Source organism: Peromyscus eremicus, chromosome 17 (genome assembly GCF_949786415.1).
Source record: "Peromyscus eremicus chromosome 17, PerEre_H2_v1, whole genome shotgun sequence".
Taxonomy (NCBI): Eukaryota; Metazoa; Chordata; class Mammalia; order Rodentia; family Cricetidae; genus Peromyscus; species Peromyscus eremicus.
The window spans coordinates 53088694-53108220 of NC_081433.1; the positions used below are offsets into that span (position 1 = coordinate 53088694).

The 19527-nt window shown below is 45.4% G+C and overlaps 1 protein-coding gene across 2 annotated transcripts; it reads left to right on the top strand.

Moving 5' to 3' along the window:
* The first annotated feature begins 309 nt into the window (after positions 1-309).
* Tmem192 (transmembrane protein 192) lies at positions 310-18879 on the top strand. Of its 2 annotated transcripts, XM_059244602.1 has the most exons (6): positions 310-442; positions 7075-7221; positions 9541-9805; positions 13582-13716; positions 14952-15054; positions 18700-18879. In XM_059244602.1, the coding sequence occupies exons 1-6, from the start codon at positions 416-418 to the stop codon at positions 18821-18823; spliced, it is 801 nt and encodes a 266-aa protein (XP_059100585.1). In that variant the 5' UTR covers positions 310-415; the 3' UTR covers positions 18824-18879. The 2 variants fall into 2 exon arrangements, with proteins under 2 accessions (XP_059100585.1, XP_059100586.1); XM_059244603.1 differs by lacking the exon at positions 13582-13716.
* The last annotated feature ends 648 nt before the right edge of the window (positions 18880-19527 follow it).

The window sequence follows — 19527 nt, forward strand, 5'->3', positions numbered from 1 at the left end:
GCTGCAAACAAATACTGCGCCATAGAAATAACGTTTTAAAGGGAAGCATTTGCCGATCATGTTCAAACGGCTCCACTAGAAATTCGTCCTTCAATTGCTAAATCTCTGATCCACAGGTCAAGCAACGGTCTAGGGGAGATCCACCACCAACCATCCCCCGCCCCAAGAAACGCCTGGGCCAGAACGACGCCCGAGCTGGAGACTGGCGGGGGAAGGCCACGCCCCCTGACTGCTGATCGGCTGATTTCGATAGAGGGGCGTGGCCTTGGGCAGTCGGGGCGGGGCGAGCGCAGAAGTGGGTGTGTCCGGGGCGGGGGCGCGCAGGTCCCCGAAGGTGCGACTGTCCCGGGCCCTGGGTGCCCGGGCGCCGGTGGAGAGGTCAGGCTGGCGGGGTATCGGCCCGCGACGGCGGGGCATGGCGGCGGGCGGCAGGCTGGAGGACGTGAGTGAGGCGCCGAGCCCTGTCCCCGCCATCCCCGCTTCCTGTGCTGGGCTCAGCGGGGCGGAGACTGCGGGCTGCGAGCGACCCAGAGCCGCAGCGGCCTGGACCGTAGGGGACGCTGGGTGCGGGGGTGGGGGTGGGAGGATCGCGGGCCCGGGGATCCTTTCCGGATCGAAGTCGGAGGGACGCGTCCCGGTGGCCGCCAGGGTCCCTTCGGTCGGCGGCTCACGTGCACCGCGCGTCTTTGGTTCCGGAACTGGGAGCTTCACGTGATGCGCGCTGGCCTGACAGTCCTTCCTGAGGGAGGCTGGCAGGCCGGTGGCGGCTTGCAAACCCCCCCCGCGAGCCCGACTCCTATCTGTGGGTCCTGTGGGTCTTCCTGCGGTGGCTGGAGAGAGGACCCGGGACCTGGAGTGGCTGTGGTGCGGGGCTGAACTCCAGCATCCCTCGGGGACGACCTGTAGCTCTCATCTCCCAGAAACCCAGATTGGAGGGGGGAAAAAAAAAAACAATATCATGTGCTGTTTTGAATGTAGGCATGGTAGGAACAGAAAGATGTTTTAATCTTAGATAGATGCAAACTTAATTGGTTTTTGTTTTTGTTTTTGTTTTTTCTAAAGTACGCGGTGGCCCAGTTCACGGTGTAGCCGGTATAGAACGATAATACAATTGCAAAAATCTTGTGTTTGAAAGTTTATTAAGACACTATGATTAAATGTTGATTTGAAATTGGATGGGGGGGACACTTGGGGAGGAAACATGCGTTTGAAAATTCCTGCCCTTGAGAAATGCAAGGCTGACATTTCGTGAGCACACTGACCCGAGCTAATAACTAAAAAGAACATCACCTTGGTCTTAGTTCTAAAGTCCATCCAGAAAAGCAAGGTACCAGACGTATCAGAGCTTAGATTCTTGTGTCCGTGGTTCCTGCAGTCATTTATTTTAGACTTACTGTGTAGCCCTAGCTGGCTTGGTACTTACTATTTAGCCTAATCTGACCTCAAATTTGCCAAACTGTTCCCCAACTCAACCTCTTTAGTGCTGGGAAAGCAGGAGTGCCTCACCACACCTAGCTAGTTAAATTCCCCCACCCCCAGCTGAGGACCAAACCCTGACCCTGGGGTCAGCTTTAACCCCTCTGCTAGTTAAATTTTCTGGATGAAATAAATATGTTTCTAACAGTAAGACTGGAAAAAAAAAACTAGTTTTATTTTTCAATTGAGAAAATGGAAAACTAATACATGGAAACTCAAGACTCATGTATTAAAGCAAAGCCCGTTGCTTTTGAAATTTTAAGAATGAGATTTCATGGGCTGGCAATTACAGAGGAAATAAATATCTAAGAGGAAAAGTGAATGGTTTAGAAAAAAAACAAGCAGCAAGTGTTTCTTGGGGCTGAGCTGCCCTGGAGTTCTTGGATACGTCAGTTTCAGGGGTACAGTCCTGATGTTTCCTTCAACAGACAGTTGGTGATGATTATTTTGCCAACAGTTAAATAGCTGAATGACTATGGACCTGAGTAGGTTGCCTGCTTTGGGTATTTTGTAGATAACAAAGCGCACATTTAATGAGCTAAGTGCATGGACTGTGTTGCAAGCCCAGACACTCAAGTGAGTTGGCGAACTAATGGTTCATTTATATAGACACTCAAGTGAGTCAGTGAACTAATGGCTCATTTATAACGAACAGGACTTGGTGCAGATTCGGGTGAATTAACACCCAGGGCTCTGCGAGGACCCAAACGAGGGCAGCTCAGAGTGTCTGCAATGACAGGAGTCACTTTGGAGTCTACCCTGGGGTCAGCGTGCAGCTGTCAACTTACCTAGTGTCTGTCTTTGCTTCGCACTTCTTGTGGAGAGTAGGTTGGACAAACCATCTTTGGTTCTTTGACTACGCCCAGACCAGGAGAGAGAGAGGGAAAAGAGTTAAAGATATTCCCTCAGGGTTTTTGTTTTGTTTTTTTACAGGCTCACACTAACTCAGGCTCACAGGAATCCTTCTGCTGAAGCCTCACATATGCTGAGGTTATAAACAAGCATGCGCCACCATACCTGGGTCCCAGTAAGGCTTAATGCAACATTGTCATCGGGTCCCCAAAGGAAGCAGTTACTGGGGGGGGGGGGGAGTGAAGAGAGAGTGTTTGGGCCAAAACAATAAAAACAATAGGTCAGTTCTTTTGGTAGTAGTAATTCACTCAGTTGTAAGTAGTGGAATGGGCTGGGCCTACTTGGTAGAGTTCTTACTTCCCTAGCTTGCACATAGCCCAGAACTCAACGCCACATAAACCAGGCATGGCAGCACACATCTATAAGCCCAGCACTGAGGAGGTAAGGGCTAGAGCATCGTAAGTTCAAGGTCACCCTTGGCTTTAGGGAGCTATAGGGAGTTCATAGAAGAAACGAAGGAATAATTTATAGTTCTGAGGATGCAGCTCAGTGTTAGAGCACTTGCTTCATATGTGTGAGGTCCTAGGTTTGGAAAAATAAAAATAAAAATAAAAATAAAAATAAAAAAACCAGACTTGTAAGAAGACAGATAAAATGGGACTAATGATGAGCAGATTGAAACTGATTCAGAAACAACACAGAAATAGGTAGAAAGAGCAAAGAGAAAATAGAACTGTTCTAATGTTCAAAAGCTTGAAGTTGACCTGCTTGTCAGGTGACGAGCTAGGAATGACCAGGAGAAGGTGAGGGTGTGTTGTGAGAGGCAGGGAGCTGGGGAAGAACAGGGAGGAGCCACAGCTCTTACTACCTCTGGTCAGAGTTGGTCCCGCCTCCTTATGTCCTTATTGCTTCTCCTGATGAGCGACTGATGCCCGTGAGTGAGTTGTGGAAACCCGCAAAGACAGATGTGGAGCGTACACTGATTCCTGCACCAGTGTTTGCTGAGTGTGTCCGTAAGACAGACAAGTAAGAGGTGGGAATTGGTAAATCCAATATAGTCTACCAGGAAAGGTGGATAAATAGGCAGGCTTTGGAAAAAATAAAGAAGGGGGAAAGTCATTAGTGGACAGTATGACAGGGGAGTTACACATAATGCTTTGGAAACAGAGATAGAGATGTGGCATGCTCCAGATCTCAGGTATCCAGGAAGGCTCCCTGGTGGGAATTGCCCTATCTGAGCACATAAGCATGCTTAGACATTAGCTGAGGGGCAAATTGGCAAGGTCCCATGTTCTTCAGATAGAGAAAATGCTCAAGGAAGACGGTGTTGGGAACAGAAACAACCAGAATTGTAAGCTAGCCTGTGATGCATGCTTGCTATCACAATACTCAGAGGCAAGAGATTCACCACAAGTTGAGTTTAAGTTAGGAAGTTCTTCGTCAGCCAGACCTACCTAGAGGGAGCCCCTCTCAAAACACAAACAAAATCGTCAGAATTGTACCATAGATTTCAGTAAATAAAGTGGACGCTTCTAAGCGATTGAATACACAGGGCACTGTAGCAGCATTAGGTGCCCGAGTCTGAAAACTGAGCAGCACCCCAGACCTGGGTCACACTTTAGATTTCCACATGTAAATCTAGTATTGAGTTTTGACCCCAGGGCCTCACACATGTGAGCCAAGAGCTCTACCCTTGAGGTATTATCACCCCTCATATTCCTTCACTCTTTAAAAATAAGCGTGTGTGTGTGTGTGTGTGTGTGTGTGTGTATGTGTGAATTTATTGTATCTATATGAGTGTTAGACTGCATGCTTCTATGTGTGCCATGTACATGCCCGAGGAAGTCAGGAGAAAGACCGGGTCCCCTGGAAGTCGGGATCTAGGTTTACAGATGGTTGTGAGCCATCATGTTGGTGCTGGGAACCAAACTCAGATCCTCTAGAAAAGCAACAAGTACTCTTAACTGCTGAGCCATGGCTCGCTCCGGCCTTCATTATTCTTTTTGAGATAGGATCTCACTAACTTGCCAGCCTAGAACTCACTATGTAGTCCAGGCTAGCCTTCAATGGCCCTCGATCTTATGGCCTCTGCTTCCCAAGTGCTGAGATTCTGGGCAGGTGACACTGTCCCCATACATACCAGTGTCCACTAAGAGTCTGAGATTGAGACACGCCTCATTTGTATGCAGCAGAGAATGGGAAGTAATGTGACTGCAGACACAGCACCTTTAAACATGGCTGGAATAGCACCCAGGACTCGACTGACAGCTAGACATTTTTGTGGAGACTAATTCCTATAAACTCATGTCTCCCTAATGGTTCCACGGAGTGATGTTCCTACTGGCACTTAGAATATTTCTGTTAAAATCAAAAACTTGTTTTAGTCACTTTTGGAAGAAATGAGGTGGTGGGTGCTGGGGATAGACCCCAGTTTCTCAGACATGCTAGGTGAACACTGACCACTGAGCCACACCCCCCCAGGCTCTCTTTAAGGCATTCTTAGTAAGGCCGATTTTCAAAGTATTGTAGAACACCAGGCAGTTTAATAATTGCATCTGTGGCCTAGTGTGGTGGTGCATGCCTACAGTTCCAGTGGGTACAGACAGGAGGATCAGGTTCAAGGCTAGCTTCGACTGTACGTGTATGTAATGTATGAATTGATCACATCCGCCCCTCACCTTCCCTCTGAGTTCACTCTTTCCCATCAGTGGTCCCCTAACCACCTTCATGTCCTCCCCCTCGTCTTCCTCCTCCTCTTCTTTTTATATAACCCACTGAGCCTTAATTAGTGCTCTCTGCCCGTGCATGGGTGTAAGCACATCTACTTGAGCATGGTCAGTCTACCAGTAGCTATCCTCCCGAACAAAAATGACTTTCCCTCTCTCCCCAAGCCGAGCTCTTTGGCTCGGATGAGGCTTACATTTTGAAGGCTTAATGAAATAGGTTGAAGCCGGACACGGTGGCATATACCTATAATCTCAGTACATGAAGTGTGGAGACTAGAGGATTGCTTTAGCACAGGAGTTTGAGACCAGCCTGAGCAAATTAGGGAGACCTTATTGCAATTTAAAAAAAATAGGTTGCTTAAATTATACCATGTATTACTTTGTTCTGGAATTATAGAAATTAATGAAATAGTGGACATGGTGGTGTACATTTTTAATTCTGGTACTCTGGAGGCAGAGACACATGGATCTCTGTGTTTCAGGCTAGCCTGGTCTCTATAGTGAGTTCTAGGACATCGAGGGCTATGTAGAAAGAGACTCTGTCTCAAAAAAAAAAAAAAAAAAAGAAAGAAAAAAAGAAAAAGAAAAAGAAAAGGAAAGGAAAAAATGAAATGAAATAAAACTACTTCTAGTCGGGCGGTGGTGGCGCACGCCTTTAATCCCAGCACTCGGAGGCAGAGCCAGGTGGATCTCTGTGAGTTCGAGGCCAGCCTGGGCTACCAAGTGAGTTCCAGGAAAGGCGCAAAGCTACACAGAGAAACCCTGTCTCGAAAAACAAAAAAAAAAAAAAAAAAAAAAAAAAAAAAAACAAACAAAAAAAAAACTACTTCTATGGGACTAAGTGTAGTAACACATTTTTTTAATCCCAGCACTTGGGAGTTAGAAGCAGATCTCTGTGAGCTGGAGGCTATCTGGTCTACAGAGCAAGTCCATTCTAGCCAGAGCTAAATAGTGAGACCCTGTCTTAAAAAAAAAAGGTTCTTTCATGGCTTCCAAAGCATGAGTTGGAAGCCAGTCTGGCCTACACAGTGAGTTCAAAGTCAGCATGGGGTGTAGCGAGGGTAAGAAAGACCCTGTCTCAAGCCTCACAACTTTAATCCCTATGCTCGGGAAGCAGATGAACCTCTGTGAAAGATTGTTTTAATAAAAGTTTTGCCAGCCGGGCAGTGGTGGTTGCACACCTTTAATCCCAACACTCTGGAGGCAGATCTCTGTGGGTTCAAGGCCAGCTTGGTCTACAGAGTGAGTTGGACAGCCAGGGATACACAGAGAAACCCTGTCTCGAAACAAATAAAAACCAAATAAATAAGATAAAATTTTTGACAACTCATATGGCATTACCTAAAGGGTAGTAATTTTTCAAAGTTTAGTTTAGGTGGGGTAGTTCTGCCTCTGGTGTGTGCAGTGTTTTTTGTTGTTGATTTTGTGTGTGTGTGTGTGTGTGTGTGTGTGTGTGTGTGTGTGTGGTGTTAAGCATTGGAGCCAGGACCTCATTGTGTGGAGGAAGCTCTCTACCACTAAGCTACACCCCAGGCCCTTGGGGTTTTTGTTGGTTGGTTTGTTTTGTTTTGTTTTGTTTTTGCAGTGCAGGGAACCAAAGCCAGGGTGTCACATATGCTGGCCGAGCACTCTACTCCTGAGCTATCTCCCCAGCTCATTTTGTCTTTGTAGAAAAAGCGACTGCTCAGTATCCTAGGCTGGTACTAGACTCAAGTTCTGGGTTACTCTGTCTTAGCCTCCCAAGTACTGAGGTCATAGTTGTGTGTCACAAACAATACAAAAATCATACAAAGTAGTTTTAAAAGTTCCAGGTGTGACGGCTCATACCTGGAATCCCAGCACTCAAGAGGCAGAGGCAGGTGGATCCCTGTGAGTTCAAGGCCAGCCTGGTCTACAGAGCAAGTTCCAGGATAGCCAGGGCTACACAGAGAAACCTTGTCTTGAAAAACCTAAAGAAAGAACAGAAAGAGAAACATGACCCAGAAAGTCTTGCTGTAACTTGTGTGTTTTTGCCTCACAGGGTTCCTTGGAGATCCTTCAAAGTATTGATGATGACCCGCTTCTGGACACCCAGCCTCTCCCACACCACTCCTTACATGCTCACTTTAGACCCAGATTCCACCCTCTTCCTACGGTCATCATAGCGAATCTTCTGTTGTTTATACATGTGAGTTTAGTGCAGCGCTGCTCTTTCTAAAAGCACACCAGCATGGAGGTGGCGAGATGGCCCAGTCATAAGATATGCTTGAGGAGCTGGGTCCCCCCTCCAACGGGAGGACTACGCTCCCAACAATGGGGAGGTGGACACAGGAGGAACCCTGGGACTCTGGCAAGCCTCATCTAATAGGAGGTGAGCCCCAGATCCTCCTGAGAGACTCCATCTCCAAAACCAAACAAGGCAGATGTCTCCCAAAGAACAACACCTGCATTGTCCTCTGACCCCACCCCCCACCCACCCCCCACCCCACCCCACCCCCGCATACACACGTGTGCACACACAGCGGGTGTAAGCTCTTTGGGGGAGGGTATTTGGGGTATATCTATCAACTTTTAAACTGTATTTTATATATATTTTATATATATATATATATGTTGGGTTTTTTTTTTGAGATAGGGTTTCTCTGTGCAGCTTTGGTGCCTGTCCTGGATCTCACTCTGTAGATCAGGCTGGCCTCAGACTCACAGAGATCTACCTGGCTCTGCCTCTCGAGTGCTGGGATATGTGTATTTTTGTACAAATTTTTGTGCCCATACTTCAAAGAATGGATTGTAGAGATGTTTGCATGGCAGTGTGATTGTCATACTAAGAAATCACAAAGTACCTGGTATTCTGCATTCCAGGCTAGCTGATCTATGAATAAAAACACTGCCTCCAAACAGGGTAGAAGGAGAGAATCCACTCTAGAAAAATTGTCCTCTGATGTCCATATTTATGTCCTAGAAAAGTGCACACACACATGCACAATAAATTCATAAGTTAAAGCCAAGCTTAGTGACACACGCCTGTAATTCCAGCACTTGGAAGCAGAGGCAGGCAGTCTCTGTGAGTTTAAGGCTAGCCTGAGCTACAAATCAAGTTCAGGCCAGTCAGGGCTGTACAGTGAGACCCTGTCTCAAAAAAAAAAAAAAAACCAACAACAACAACAAAAAAAAACATGCCTGTAATGTTGACAATTAGCAGGCCGAGATCAAAGAAGAAGTCAGTCTGGGCTGCATACTAAGACCTTAGCCTTTTGATAAATTCATGTGAATTCGTTCATTAGCATATATGCAGGTCCATGTTAATTTAAATTGATTACCTATTTAATTTTAATACTCTGTCATTCCTTTTCTAAGTTCCCCATTCATCAGACTTCATTAGAAGGTGGACTGTGCCCCAAGAGACCGGCTCTGGAGGACAGGATGATACATTCTAGCAAGCTCTGAGTTCTGCTGACTGCTGACAGATCTCCCATGTCACAGCCGAGACTCATTGCTGCACAGCTTTCTCATTTGACTATGTTATGGTCCTCTGTCCAATCAGTAGAGGCCAGCTTATGGGCCAGCGGGTGATAATGCCTTCAAGTATTTGGACATGCACATGGAATGCTTTTTTCCCCCTTTTTTTAAAGTCAAGGTCTCAATTTGTAGAATTCAGAGATCTTCTGTATATAATTTTATTAGTTCGTAATTTTTTTATTTTTAATTATGTGGGGAGGGGGAGTGCAGATGTCCTTGGAGGCTAGAAGAGAGTATCTGATCCTCCGGGGCTTGACATGGGTGCTGGGGACCGAACCCTTGAGGTCCTCTGCCAGAGCTGTTTGCACTCTTAGCTGCTGACCCATCTCTCCAGTCCTTATTAATTGCCTCTGAGATAACCAACTCCTTTTATACCTCTTTTTTTTTTTTAATAAAAGAGAGAAAGGCATGAAAGTTCAACATTCCGTGATCATCTTAAATGGGATTTAGGGCGATTTTATTTTCTTATTTGTGATTTTGTCTGTGTTCTAGATTTCTTGCATTTTTCTCTTTCAAATTGGCCGTGGGATCTCCCTGTATAGCCCAGGCTGACCTCGAATTCTCCAGCCTCCTGAGTGTTCGGATGACAGACATATGTCTCTGTGCCCAGCTCCTACAGTTCTTCAGAGTGCTTTTGGTAAAAAGCTTGTACAATCATTTGTCAGAGTAGGATGGCCTAAGTCACACAGCCTTTTAGGAAATGGCAGTTCCTGTTTCCTAAACCCATATATTTATGCTAATTTTTTATTACACTGATGTGTGAGAGTGTACGTTCACACCCGTGTGCATGCAGGTACGTGTGCCACAGCACACGCTGAAGTCAGGACAGCTGGCAGGAGTCAGTTCTCTCCTCCCACCGTGTAGATCCGGGGAGTCACACTCAGGTTGTCAGTCATGGTGACAAGTCCCTTGGCCCACCGAGTCATCTCACTGGTCCTGACCGCATCCTACACATTGACTGTGAATCCTCCTGCTTTTCTTCCCACAGGTTGTGTTTGTTACTTTGGCGTTTTTAACAGGCGTGCTGTGTTCGTACCCTAATCCGAATGAAGACAAGTGTCCAGAAAACTACACCAGCCCACTGAAAGTCCAGACGGTCATCATCCTTGGGAAAGTCAGCCTGTGGGTTCTGCATGTGCTTCTTGACCGCTACCTCCACTACCACCACAGCAAAGTCAGAGGCCGCGGCTATTCCCAGATCTACCGGTCTACGAGGCGTCTCAAAACACTCCCCCTCATGGTCCACTCTTCTGGTAAGCCTTGCGTCTCTCAGCTGCTCTGCAGCTTGAGTGCCAAAGGTGATAAAAGGACATGTGGAATTAGACTTTATTGATTTTAGAATCAAATATAGTCTCTTTTTGCGAGTGATACATATTGTAGCCGCTATCCTGAAGTTTTCTTTTGGTGGGAAGAGGGACTGAACCCAAAGCTTGGGGCATCTCCGCAAGCACTCTCCGACTGTGCTCTGTCCCACCTGCCTCTTGAAGCTTTTCCTCCAGTCTCTGCTGTTTTGATATAGGAGCTCACTGTGTCTTGTAGGCTGGCATTCCCAGAGCTCTCTTTTCCATCAGGCTAGCCTCCAACTAATGGCAATCCTCCCGGAGTCTCTGCCTCCCAAGTCAGTGCTAGAATTACAAATTTTGTGTCACCATGCTGGGCAGATAGCCTTAATTTTCGTTTGAAATTTCTATTTGCTGTGGATGTGATATGAGTGCATCCCTTTTCCAAATGTAGAATTTTCCACCTTTTTGGAACCAGCCAGCTGACTTGCTCCAGGAGGAAGGATGCTGCCTGCTGCTGTTGATATTTCTGAGGATTAGAAAAGGTCTCTGTACTTACAAGGTGGAGGCAGGAGGCCCCGGAGTTCAAGGCCAGCCTGGGCTACATGAGAGACCTTATCTTAAACAAACAAACAAACAAACAAACAAACAAACAAAAACCTCACCCCATAAAAGGATTTTTAAAATGAAGTTCAGTGATTTTTTTTTGTGCTATAGGAAATAATGATAACAATTTGCTAGGAGATAGACAAATAAGCTATATTATTCAAAACAGAAAACTCAAAACCACCTGTGTCTTAAGCCTGGCCTCACCAGGCCTAGGCCTGCCACCTGGGAGACCGAGCAGGAGAATCACAGTGTTAAGGCTTGCTTGGGCTACAGGGTGTGTGAAGGTTACCCCGGGTAACTTAGTGTCGAGGAGCAGCAACTCCAGTGCTTCTGGAATAGGCACTCCTACCCCGAGGAGAGTGGAAGAGAGGAGCTGTCAGCAGGGGACCAAAGTGGGCACAGCTCCTGAAAGGCCTCCGTCCTGGGTCCAGTTTGCATTCCTGTTTTATACTCTAAAAACGACAAGGCGATTTTCCAGAGGCGTACATGGCAGTCAGCAGGTTGTTAAAGACAACAAGCCATGGTTTCAGCTGTTTCTCCAGGTCGTCATGTCCCAGGTAGCAAGGGAAGTTGTGCTTGGCATATAGGCAGGACAAGCAGTGCTTTAAATAAGTCCCTAAATAAATCAGTGAGTCAATATCTAATGATCGGTCTTTTCTACCTTATTCTACTTCATTAGTGTCTTAGGGTTCTGTTGCTGTAAAGAGACACCATGACCGTGGCAACTCTTATAAAAGAAAACATTTCATTGGGGCTGGCTTACAGGTTCAGAGGTTTAGTCCATTGTCATCATGGCAGGAAGCATGGCAGCTCACAGGCAAACATGGTGCTGGAGAAGGAGCCTAGAGTTCTACGTCCAGATTGGCAGGCAGCAGGAAGAGAGAGATACATTGGGTCTGGCTTGAGCATCTGAAACCTCAAAGCCCATCCCCAGTGACACATTCCTCCAACAAGACCACACCTACTCCAACAAGCTCACACCTCCTAATAGTACCACTCCCTGTGAGCCTATGGGGGCTATTGTCATTCAAACCATCACAATTAGTAAGACCCTACCACAAAACAAAACGTAAAAATCGGATTCAGAATACACTTGTGATGAAGTACTTGCTTATCTTGCACAAGGCCCTAGGTTGAATCCCTGGTACCCCACACATACAGGAGACAGACAACAGAAGTCTCATGGGTCCTGACTCAAGGCGTGATCAGTAGCAGCACACATGGTTTGGCCTGCTTCTCTCTATTGTTGTGGGGCTTTCAGAGGTTTAATAGAATTAAGTTGAACTGACCTAGGGACTTTTGACTCTGTCAAATTTTGTCCTTAGAAAGAACTTTTCAGTTCTACAGAATTGAAGTTTTCTTCTGTATTCTATCAGTATATTTACCCTAAGCAGTGGTTCTCAACCTTCCTAATGCAGTGACCCTTTAGTAGTTCCTCATGTGATGACCCCCAACGATAAAATTATTTTTGTTTCCTAACTAATTTTGCTACTGTTCTGAATCATAATGCAAATGTTTTTGGAGATACAGATTGGTTTGTTGAAGGGGTCTTGACCCACAGGTCGAGAACTGTTGTGAAGGGTAACCCACAAGCTCATCCACTCACCAGGGGTCTTAGTGGAGGTTCAAGGAATATACTTCAGCAGAGAAAGAACACCGTAAAGTGGGTCACCTTGACTGAGCCTGGGTGAGTGGGTAGAGGTTATTGCTTCTGGACTCTCCTGGGGGATGAACACGAGTTCTAACGGATGTGTAGCCACTATGTGACCAGAAGGTGTCACCATAACACAAAAATAAATCAGGAACTTTTTAACCACTTTATCTACCTTATATGGGACAAGAGTAAAGAATACTCTCAGTAATGATCTAGAAATAACTGTTTGTTTCAAAATCTGAAAATAATAGTTTTGAAATTCATGAAGAAATTATTTTGTCTTTACCTTCTTAAAATCTGACTTTCAGCTAGGTATGATGCCACCTGAGCCCTCAGGAGGCTGAGGCAGGAGAAGGATCAATGAATTCAAGGCCAGCCTACACAGTGTTGAGACCCTGTGTCAATAAATATTTTTTTCACATGTGCAGAAGAACCAAATAAGCCAATTTAGTATTTCTCTAAAGCGAAGAAATCATCCCTTAGTTTTAAAACAAGGTCAGATTGTAGTGAGTCTTTCTCTGTCCCGCCAGCCAGCTCCCAAATCATGACATAGAGACTTATTATTAATTATGAAAGCTTGGCAAATAGCTTAGGCTTGTTTCTGACTAGCTCTTAAAACTTAAATTAACCCATATCTTTGAATCTGTGTTCTTTTTCATGGCTCAGTGTAATGCCCATGCTGCTTGCTCTGCATCCTTCCTGACTCCCTCCCCCTTCTTCCCAGTGTCCTCTGTGCCTGGAGATCCTGCCTAGCTATTTAGAGTTCAGCTTTTTATTAAAGCAATCAGTGTACAAAAAGATTATTCCACAACATCAGATTCTTTGGGTGTTGTGTTTTTTTATTTTTCCTTTTCTGTTTTTGTTTTTGGTGCTTAGGAGCCAAACCCAAGGCTTCAAACTTCCCCAGCAAACATCTTGCCACTGAGCTAAATCTTTAAGTCCTTGAGTTTTGGAGATGAGGTCTCATGTAGTCCAGGATGGTCTCAAACTCGCTATGTAGGCTTCGTCCTCCTGCGTCTACCTTTTGAATTCCAGGGATACAAGCCTGATCCTTGATTTTATGTGGTTCTGAGGACTGACCCCAGGTTGTCATCCATGCTGGGCAAGCGTTTTACAGGCCAAACTATTGCCCTCCAGATTATTTTTTTTTTTTTTAAGAATTTAAATTTCTAACCTCTTGAGCTTCCCCAACTGTGGCCATTCGGGGCAGAAGTTCCAACCCTCTAATTGCTGGTCCTTCTGGTGTCTGGACCCATGCTTAGGCTACGTAGAGCCCACCCTTATTAGCATAAATGCTGTCTTGACCTTAAGGGTTTGTCATATATAACAGCACAGTTCATTCTTTCATTTAGGAAATCACAAGGGCTTAAGGAAGTGGGATACATAAGTAAACAGGCAAGCAGGTTATGGACAGCAAACCAGAAGGAACTTGGTGCTGCCTTGGAGACCAGCGTCCCATCTCTGCCTGTCCTCCTTCCTTCCTCAGGCAACACGGCACTGCTCCTCCTCCTGTGCGTACAGCATTCCTTCCCTGAGCCCGGCAGGCTGTACCTGGAGCTGATGCTGGCCGTCCTGGCCCTGGAGCTGATCTGCTCCCTGAGCTGTCTGCTGCTGTATGCAGGTGAGAGCGGAAGCCGCTGTCCTGGGACCTCTGCCTGCCTCTGCCCTGCGCACTGGGAAGCATAGCCTGTCCCTTTAGTGAGACGCCTCCCTGTCTCCCTGTCAGCTGGGGACTCCTTTAGTACCCCTGTCTCTCACTTCTGACCACTTCCGGTCTTCTCTCCTTTCACACTAACAGAAGAGACAACCACTACCCATGAGTCAGTTTCCTACATTTGTGTCATCCATAGATGGGGGGAGCCTTTGAGTCATGTCATGAGTCTCACAGCTGCCAGTGACTCCACTCCAGGGGATCCAGTGCCTCTGGCTTCTTGAAAGCACAGGCACATACCCTTAGACACACAATTTACAGTTTTTAAATAAGAAAGAATGTTCAGCTAACTAAAGTAAAGCTTTTATAGGAAACAAATCAACAAACATGTTTCCTATAAGGTAGTGGTTCTCAACTTTCCCAGTGCTGTGACCCTTTAATACAATTCCTCACATTGTGGTGACCACATTCATAAACTTATTTTCCTTGCTACTTCATAGCTGTAATTTTGATACTGTTGTGAATTGTAATGTAAATATCTGATATGCAGGATATCTGATATGTGACCTCTGTGAAAGAGTCATTCAACCTCCAGGGGAGTCGTGACCCACAGTTTGAAAACTGCTGCAACGTAACCAGAATGACCCTGGATTTATAGCCAACCCCCTGCCTTTGCCTTCCAAGCTCTGGGATTATAACCAAGTCAGTAAGCTAGGCCCTGCATGTAAATTTGGCATCTAAATTAAAAACAAAGGCCAGGCCAAGCACACACACAATCTAATATTTGTAGGGCAGACCCACATGGGTCTCTTCTGAGTTTCAGGCCAGCCTTGTCTACACAGTGAGACTCTGTCTCAAGAAAAAAAAAAAAATGAGTACTCACTTCATGATGTGGTCTTGAGAATGGAATGAGGTCATCCTCTAGGACACTCAAGCTGTGCTCATGTGTTGTAAATGTTATTGCTATTATTGTTATTGTTGTTACTGATGATAATCTCGACATTCCCTGTTACTAGTCCTTGCTTAGTAGATTGAAATGTGTAAGTTTGTTGATAAACAATTGTATTCAAACTGTTTACTCATTATGAAATCTCATATATATTATCTATGCAAAAAGAGTAACCAATTAGTATCACTTGAATAAACGAACATAGGAATTTCTTCAGAAATAGGTAATCTAATTAAAAACTATTTTATTATTTCAGTGAAAGTTAGGAGATTCAATAGAGCCAAACCACAGCCTGACGTACTTGAAGAAGAAAAAATCTCTGCTTACCCCAGCAATACAGCCTCCGAGACTGGCTTCAGGTAAGGCTTGAACAGGCAGTGAAAAGTCAGAAAGAATTAACTTTTTCCCTTCAGTTACCTGATGGTGCGTGCCTCTGATTCTGTCTACTGGGGCTGCCTCCAAGGAGGCAGGGTGGATCCCTAGCCAGGGCAATTTAGCAAAGTCTTGACCCAAAGTAATTTTTAGTCAGTTTTTATAAAGGCTAAGAATGTAGTCAGAGGCTCTGTGTATGAGTCTCAGGGTTCATCCCTAGTTTCTGTCTGTCTGTCTGTCTCTCTCTCTCTGTCTCTCTCTCTCCCTCTCTTTCTCTCTCTCCCTCTCTCTCTCTCTCTCTTTCTCTCTCTCTCTCTCTCTCTCTCTTTCTCTCTCTCTCTCTCTCTTTCTCTCTCTCTCTCTCTCTCTCTCTCTCTCTCTCTCTCTCTCTCTCTCTCTCTCTCTCACACACACACACACACACACACACACACACACAGACCCAGGAGACTGAGATGGGAGGACCCCAAGTTGGAGGCCAGCAGACAGAATTTTTTCTCAGAAAAGTAAGCATTTTCTTCCCATATAACTTTCCTCTGTACTGTAATGTATCCAGTCATAGCACTTTTTGGTTTGTTTGGAAACATCTCACTATGTAGTCCTGGCTGGCCTTGAATTCACAGAGAGCCACCTTCCTCTACCCATTAGGATCAGAGGCATGCTCCACAACTCTAGATCTATCGTGTTTTTAAAGAGCCTTCTTCATTACTGAATAATCAGATGGTTTATAATTGTTTCTGTTATAAATAATATTCATTCAAGAACAAAATCCTTATAAATTTTAAAATGAGCAAGTATTACTCCTGGGAAAATAGAAGTTTGTATATGAAATATAATAAATAGTAGACCTTACCTTAGCTTAGCTTAGATGTGAAAACTAATTTGATTCTGAATACAGACTTAACATAAAATTGTCATGTCATTCACTGGATTGAGGGGATAGACACGTGTGATGTGAATATGGAGTTGGGGAAAGTAGGAGCTAAGTCCTGATGTTTGTTTGTTTGTCTGGGGTTTGGGGTCGGGTCTCGCTATGGGTTTGAGGCTAGTCTCTTGCTTGCTGTGTTGCTCTGTAGCCCAGGGTAGACACTAGACTCTTCCTTGCTGTGTTGCTCTGTAGCCCAGGGTAGACACTAGACTCTTGCTTGCTGTGTTGCTCTATAGCCCAGGGTAGACACTAGACTCTTGCTTGCTGTGTTGCTCTGTAGCCCATGGTAGACACTAGACTCCTGCTTGCTGTGTTGCTCTGTAGCCCAGGGTAGACTCAGACTCTTGACTCTTCCCTTGGCTTCCTTAGTGCTGGAACTCACTATGTAGACCAGGCTAGCCTCCAACTCACAGAGATCCACCTGCCTCTTGCTGTGTTTTATGTAGTTCAGGGTGTGAGTTCCACAACACCCAGAGTTACTTAAGAGAGAAACCCTGTATTTATGTATGTAGTGTGTGTGTGTGTGTGTGTGTGTGTGTGTGTGTGTGTGTAGCTTTCCTGTACCGACTGCCTACTCCCAAATAACTGACTTGGAGACTAAATATTAATTGTAAATGCTTGGCCGATAGCTCAGGCTTGTTACCAGCTAACCCTTACACTTAAATTAACCCCTATTTCTTATCTATGCTCTGCCACATGGCTCATGGCGTGTTACCTCATTTTCTACACATCCTGCTTCCTCGGCAGCTGGCATCTCCTCTGACTCCACCTTTCTTCTTCCCATCATTCTCCTAGTTTGGTTGTCCTGCCTGTAATTCCTGCCTGGTTACCGGTCAGTCAGCTTTTTATTAAACCAATCCGAGAAACAAATCTTCACAGTGTACAAAGGAATTATTCCACAGCATGTGTATATATGTGTATGTGTGTATGTATATCTGTGTGTATGTATGTATGTATGTATCTGTGTGTATATATGTATGTATGTATGTATGTGTGTGTGTATGTATGTATTTTTTATTAGAGTGGCTTACAGGCTGTGGTCTATGTAGGCAGTAATGGCTGTCTCTGGACACAAAGGTCGAGGATCTGGTAGTTGTTCAGCCTACGGGACTGGCTGTCTCAGCAGTCCTAATCTGGTGCTGGAGTCCCAGAGGAGTGCTGGAGAGCTGCCTGTTTTCAGTCCACACTGGGACCCTGGGGAAGGCCGTTCCAACACCAGGAAGGAGGGGCTCCAGAGCGGGACAGGTGGACTTGCCAGTGAGAGTGAGGGCACAAGCAGAAAGCAGAGCTTCCTCATCCACCTCCTTTCTGTGCGCAGCCACCAGGAGGTGTGGCCCAGAGCCAACCAAGAGGAATCCCTCCCAGGAGTGCCCAGGGATTGAGTTTCAGTTAATCCCAGATGCAGTCAAGTTGACAACCAAGATTAGCCATTGTAGCACGAATCTTAGAAGGTCTTATTAATAATAAAAACAAACCCAAGGCCAGTTATTGGGGTGAACGCTGAAAGATCAGAGAAGCAGAACAAGCCACAGCTACCTCACCTTGCCAATTCCTCAGCCGATCCTGTTTCCTCAGACTGGAAGCTAAATGGATCTCAGCTGAACTGCTGCTCAAAAGCCTGAAAGCTTAACCAGCTCTAGTTCCTGGTCCTCATGCCTTCTATACCTTTCTGCTTTCTGCCATCACTTCCTGGGATTATAGGCATGACACCATGCCTGGCTGTTTCCAGTGTGGCTTTGAACTCACAGAGATACAGACAGATCTCTGCCTTCGGAATGCTAGGATTAAAGGTGTGAGTGCCACCATTTTCTGGCCTCTGTATCTAGTGGCTGTTCTGTTCTCTGACCCCAGTATTAGGGTGCACAATATTTTGGGGAGCACAATACCACCACAAGCTATCATAGTCACCCCTGTCAAATTAGGAGGATACTGCTTTTGGGGGTTGTGGGGTGTTGAGACAGGCTCTCACTGTTTATCCCTGACTGTCCTGGAAGCTGCTAGGTAGACCAGGCTGGCCTTGAACTCACAGGGATCTGCCTGGCTCTGCTTCCTGAGTGCTGGGATGAAAGGCGTGCACCACACATTGACTTTACATGTTTTTAAAATTAATTTTATTTTTCTTTCCTTATTTATTTTTGGTTTTTCAAGACAGTGTTTCTCTGTGTAACCCTGGCTGTCTTGGATCTCAGAGCTCCAACTGCTTCAGGATACTGGGATTAAAGGCTGGGCCACCATCACCTGGCTCATGTGTTGACTTTAAATTGTAAAAACTTTTTTTTTTTTCAGGATAGTGTTTCTCTGTGTAGCCCTGGCTGTCCTGGAACTCAATCTGTAGACCATTGTGACTTCAAACTCAAAGATATCCACCTGCCTTTGCCTCCTGAGTGCTGTGATTAAAAGCATGTGCCACCACCACCCAGTTTAAATTATAAAAAATTTTAGCAACTTTTCTGGGCAAAAAAAAAAAAAAAAGCCTAAAATAAGTAAAAGTAAAGGCAATATGTGCAAAACAGATTGATTTCCAGAGCGGAAATCACTAAGTTCGTTCATGAAAGACTGATTTTGGAATATCCCTGGTGTATAAAACCCAAGGGAAAATACTGGGCACAATGTGCCTTACTGAATACCACTGAGGACTCATTTGAAATGATGTCAAAGAATGCTGGTGAATTTGTGTAACCTGTTTATGTCTTGACTTCTGCAGGACTATGTCAAGCCTAGAAGAAATTGTTGAAAAGCAAGGAGACATAATAGCGTACCTGAAACGACACAATGCCCTCCTGAGTAAGCGGTTGCTGGAACTGGCCTCTCAGCCAGCTAGAACATGAGAGGCTCCTGGGCGTGACAGCTGTGGAGTCCACAGTCGTCACTTCAGACTGCCCGGCTGCCATGGTCGGGACCTGCAGCCTTTGCCGAAGTCACAGTGTGTGCTGGGAACGTGAGCCCCTGGTGGTTAAAGCACTGGAAAACTTGAGAATGTTTCGCATAGTTTGAAATAATTTAACTTGACTTTTCTGGAATCCAAGCTATAGTTTAAGAACCCTGGGATAATTTGGCTGTTTGGAAAGCAAGTGTGACATGACAATCTGCTGTAAACGTGGTTTAAAAACCAGTGAGATCTTGCCACAGTTAAGCTGCTGAGAGAAGGCATTATTTCCTGTGGTTGATGTTTGCTTCTGAAGAGGCTCCCATGCATTTTATATATGTGTGGACGAGAGAAAAGTCAAATAACTTGGTTTTTGTTTGCTTGCTTGTTTTCAGGTGCTGGGGATCAAACCTAGATGCCTCACACATAGTAAGCAAACACTCTGCCACTGAGTCAGCTTTTACAAAGAATTTCCTTCAGCCATTTGTGGTGACTCACACCTGTAATCCCAGCACCTGAAGAGCTGAGGCAGGGGCATCACCACTAGCTTGAGGTCAGCCCATTGCCCAGTCCTTAGAATGAGACCTTGCTCCAAAAGCACAAAACAGTTTCCTCACTATAGGACCGATCTCACAGGACATACGCTGTGCCAGTTCTGCAGTGTGT